Source organism: Penaeus vannamei, chromosome 17 (assembly GCF_042767895.1).
Source record: "Penaeus vannamei isolate JL-2024 chromosome 17, ASM4276789v1, whole genome shotgun sequence".
NCBI classification, from domain to species: Eukaryota; Metazoa; Arthropoda; class Malacostraca; order Decapoda; family Penaeidae; genus Penaeus; species Penaeus vannamei.
Window position 1 is genome coordinate 134,230 of NC_091565.1, and position 5,000 is coordinate 139,229.

Below are 5,000 nucleotides of genomic sequence, written 5' to 3' on the forward strand. Positions count from 1 at the left end.
TGGGGACTGAGGAATACCGCCAGCGGGATGAAGACGGCGGGGATGGCCACGACCACGTGGGCCAGCCAGCAGACGACATTGGTCCAGTGCTGCGGAAGAAAGGGGCGAATTGGATGGTTACCTTTCAACAATTTTCGATTTAAACACACTGATGAGGAGGGAGTTAATGTATAAAGATATGGGCTGAAAAGTAATATTAGAGGGAAAATCTTAGAAAGGTGAAAACGTATATTCAAACCTGCTTTTATAACCAAATTTTCCTCCACTTACAGCTATGCATTCTACACTTACATGGAATACAATTAAAGCAAGGCAATGCACGATCACGTACCGGACCATAAACGCAGTAGAGGATGAGCACCAGAGTGGGCTTGAGCGGCCACGCCCAAAGTGCGCCGATGGTCAGCACCGCGTCTCTCGCCCAGCCCTCCACGCTGCCCAAACCTGAAGCATCGCATTGTGTGAGATAAAGGCGCGTGAATCAAGACAGAGAAACGTGTAGGAATAAATTGTCTTGAAAATCGAGTAGACTGTCATTTCTCAAGTGCATTGACAGTAAAAATATTGATCACGGTTACAGAATACACGTTCAGCCGTTTATGGTAGACTATATCTACTTACTATAACCTCCTGTCATCATAATTCTATGAGGAAACTATCTGTTCGAAATCTACTGGTGCTCTCAAAAATGTATGCTACCATGGCCAGTTTTCTTGTAATCATTGCTTTACAAAATTGGCCTCCAAAATCTCTCAGAAGACTGAAGAGGAGACAATTGCATTATGCAGTTTTGATCTTTGGGACAGACTGCAACTTGACCACTTAATAGACAATAGGAACTGTACCATGAACAGCAGCAAGCGAACCTCATATAAACAATAAATAAGGCAAAAAAGTCAGCTGTAGAAAGTGTAAATTCCCTTCCACTCTGCAGGCCCAAAGAGAGCCAAGACCCACAGTACGGAAAAGCCTCCTCCATGGCCCAGGGCGCTCCATCTCGTCAGCTCGAGCTCACCTTCATCCTCGTGCTGGTCCTCCTCCTCCTCCCTCATCATGACCTTGGATGACCTGGTGGCGACGCTCACCACCAAGGCGAGGATCACCAGCAGGAGCGTGAACAGCGCCGCCCATTCCAGGAAGAGGCTGATGACGTAGGCCTGCGTGATGTGCGCGTCGCAGATGATGCTGTCTGAGGGGGGAGAGGAAGGAGGCGTCGAGAAGGGACTTTGGAAGGCCAATGTTGTCATATTTTAGTCAGTCATTCTCGTAAAGTATGCAGTAAAAGAACAGTAATGACTAATACAATAAAGGACAGGAGTAATCTACATGCGTATCATTTCTGTAGTCTTATCTTTTACCATGATTCATTTGTCATTCTGCTCGCCTATCTTGACCAAAATCACCAAAAGGACAAGCGGTTTTCTGCACAGCACTTACAGAGGAAGTAGCCCGCGGCGGTGACCTCGGGCTGATGGGGAGCGAAGTGGGGCGTGGTGCCCCCGAGAGTTCTAACCAGCACCGTCACGGCGGCCGGCACGCCCACCAGCACCCCCGCCCCTGCGCCCACGCCCCATGAGCCCCGCGGGTGAAGGAGTGGCTGCAGAGGTAAAATCAAGATCATGATTTTTGAAGGATATTTTACATTTCTACTACTATGAGATTATAGAGCAAATGCATATTTTTGTACTTGTAACACGACCACACGCACACTGCCTCCATGACGTGCAGGACGCCTTACCCTCCTGAGGATGGCGAGTCGGGCCACGGCGGTGAAGGCCAGGCTGTAGGCGCAGGAGGACGTGATGAGGTCCTGCTCGTCGCTGCTCCAGGCGACGGGCGTGAGGCTCGAGGTCGTGACGGGGAAGGCGGTGAAGGAGGCGGTGGGCCTGGCCGACGAGGGCTCGACGGGAACCTCGTGCGGAGGGCTCTGCGCCTCGGCGGTCAACGCCTTCAGCCCCGTGGTCGCCCTCGCGGCCCGCGACAGCGCCTCCGACTTGCTCGAGTACACCTCGCCGTTGCTCAGGTCGATGTACTCCACGGTGAACTCGTCGCTGCTGCCGCTCTCGCCGCTGTCGGCGGTCCGGGGCTTCACGTGGCGGACGGCGTCGTGGAAGGAGCCGCGGCCGAGGCGGAGGTCGTCCGCCGAGTGGCCGCCGCCCTGGAGGTCCGCGAGGTCGTGTTTCAGCGCCGAGAGGGTGAAGGGCGCCCACACCGCCGTCAGGTACACGAGGCTCACCACGATGATGGAGGTGACCAGGAGGCGCTCGGCCTTCCTGCCGTCTCCTGGAGGAAGGAAGCAATCAGCGCTGCGGTCGCCATCGAGTCGCCCGTAAATGAATAAAGCGCATCACTTTGATTAACATTGTTCAGCAACGCAAACTGGTACATATTCAAGAATCGCCGCGAGGCACAACCACAAATTGTACCCAATAAGACGAGAAGTTGCATAAAATCCAGCTGTGGAACTCACCTGACTTACTTCTGCTGCTGCAGGCGAGTCGCCAGAGGGCCGCCCAGTTGACGATGGACAGCGTCGCGATGAAGACCAGCCGCAGCGCCGAGATCAGCAGCGGCGACATCCACTCTGGCGCCATCCTGCGGCCGATGACATCAAAATACAATAAATAATTATTGGAACACTTAAAACAACAACCAAAGTCATAATCTACATAGCCGAATTGTAGTTACGAGTGTTCCGGATACGCTTAAACTCGCTGCATGAGCGCAAGCACGGCAGAGAGTAAAAAGGTGAGATACGTAATGCATGGTCTGATTGCTCTATGGTCTGCTCAACACCCCTTGCGACCGCAATATCGTGCCGGGAAGGTAGTTGCCACGCGGTCTGTGTTGCTGAAGTTTTTTTTCTACATTCCTCAACCACAGGATTACTAATACGAAAAATTATTGCACCTGTGACTTCACCTTCCGCTTGTACCGGATGTTGGTTGCACACCCTTTTTTGTATTCAGTCAGGCATGTTATGGCAACACACTCATAACTACAAATATAAATAAATATCTACTTATCAGTCAATCTCAGTCTACCCGGCGTTTTCCCTATCTATTTGCATGGAGGTAATATCATAATATATATCTTATAAACGACCATGCATGACATAGCGTAAAAAACTGGAGCATGCGAAAAGTGATAGCTAAAATAAGAGCTGGTTTTCGTAATGAGATGCAGTGCTCTCGTCAAGACATGGCTCGCTGATCTAGATCTAATTTGCGAAATGCAGCGTTCGCATCAAATTATTCAGGGTGTGAATAAACTTCTGCCAGAATTTCGCTTGCATCATTCTTTAGATGATGATGATATCCGTATTTGCTGAAATCCGTGACGTCATCACCCGCTGATTTTGTGGTTATGAAGAGGATTATTATCCGCGTTTGTATCGCGTAACAGCTGTATGATTGGAGACATCTTGAATTTATGTCAGTCACTTTTTGTTGTTTATTGTTTTTAAGCACGTCTTTATTATTCGCTGGTCAGGGACACGAATACCAACAAATTTAACAAGTAATTAGTATTCGTTTACAACGTCTAGACTTTCACTTGACATCATGTGTGACCCACTACACTCTCGGAGATCCACGAACGCTAACACTGACGCAAACAATGTCACTTGAAATTTTGCAGCTGAGGGCCAAAGGGTACAGTGAATGACGCCATAAACATCTGCGCTTCTGCGAAATGGAGCTAAAAGCAAGAGGAAAAATGCCGTATGTTTATTTGTCTCTCCGCATCCCCACGTTACCGGGTCGTGGCGCCGTGTGGTCGGCCGTCGCTCCCAAATCGACGGTTCATCAGGAACCTTCGTTCGGCCTGCTCTCTCTCTCTCTCTCTCTCTCTCTCTCTCTCTCTCTCTCTCTCTCTCTCTCTCTCTCTCTCTCTCTCTCTCTCTCTCTCTCTCTCTCTCTCTCTCCCTCTCCCTCTCCCTCTCCCTCTCCCTCTCCCTCTCCCTCTCCCTCTCCCTCTCCCTCTCCCTCTCCCTCTCCCTCTCCCTCTCCCTCTCCCTCTCCCTCTCCCTCTCCCTCTCCCTCTCCCTCTCCCTCTCCCTCTCCCTCTCCCTCTCCCTCTCCCTCCGCTGCCAATAACGCATGACGAGCCCTAAAAATGTTAATGTCACGGTTTGTGTAAAGTATATTGAGTCCGTTTCGATCCCCATAACAAATATATTCAGGTTATTTATTGATTGGAAGTAGATATTACATATATTTACTAAAAATGTAGTTATAATTCGTACCGGAGTAAAATCAATTCGAAAAACTTTCGACTGTCGACATAAACAGTAGAGCTTTAACTACATATCACAAACGATAATGTTCAAATGCGTAAGTAGAAGACCACCCAACGCACTCGTAAACGCCTTAAATACATCTGTTTATAATTGGCGGAAACGTTTTGAATTCCCTTCAAGACCAGTACATGCTCTGGAATATGCAACTGTCATGGGACGGTTGTTCAGCATCACTCCCAAGCCACCGATTGCTTCGGTTCAGATGTCTGTGAAGAAACTGCAAGGAACAAAGGGGCGACGAGGGTTAAGAGGCAAAGAAGTAGAAGCCCGAGGGACGACAAACGCCAGGGAGGCCGAGAGAACGTTTCGGGGCTGAATGGATCCTAATCTATTATTCCGAGAACGTGTCTCTCTCTCTCTCTCTAACCTTCCATCTCTACAGCCCTCTCACTATTTATGAATCCGTTTATCTCTTTATTTATTCCTTTCTCTTCTTTCCATATCTCTCTCTTCCATTTTGCCATAACCGTCCAACGTGGCGCCCCTTGTAGCCATGACAGTCGTGCCGATCGGCGGGACGGCCCGCGTCTTCTTCCCCGAGACCTGGCTCTTCCATCACGACAATCCCTCCCTGGCAACTCGCACGCCCGCTGCAGCCGCCGGGACAGCCCCGCCTGACGCCGCCTCGCAGCCTCTTCGCGAGGCAAGGACACGGATTTCCCTGCTGAGGTTTCGCAAGAGGGCCAGTTCGGAGTGCCGC

General features: G+C 50.2%; 1 protein-coding gene across 1 annotated transcript in view; it reads right to left on the minus strand.

Moving 5' to 3' along the window:
- Window positions 1-5,000, minus strand: part of LOC113807921 (uncharacterized) — a 17,363-nt gene that overhangs the window by 1,343 nt on the left and 11,020 nt on the right. Inside the window, exons 2-7 of the mRNA XM_027359247.2 lie at window positions 2,471-2,595; window positions 1,739-2,283; window positions 1,438-1,597; window positions 1,016-1,189; window positions 332-444; window positions 1-89 (exon numbers count right to left, since the gene is read on the minus strand). The exon at window positions 1-89 is cut by the window's left edge and continues 1,343 nt beyond it. Coding sequence (XP_027215048.1) covers window positions 1-89; window positions 332-444; window positions 1,016-1,189; window positions 1,438-1,597; window positions 1,739-2,283; window positions 2,471-2,594 — 1,205 coding nt within the window. The 5' untranslated portion in view covers window position 2,595. The remainder of the gene's footprint in view (window positions 90-331; window positions 445-1,015; window positions 1,190-1,437; window positions 1,598-1,738; window positions 2,284-2,470; window positions 2,596-5,000) is intronic.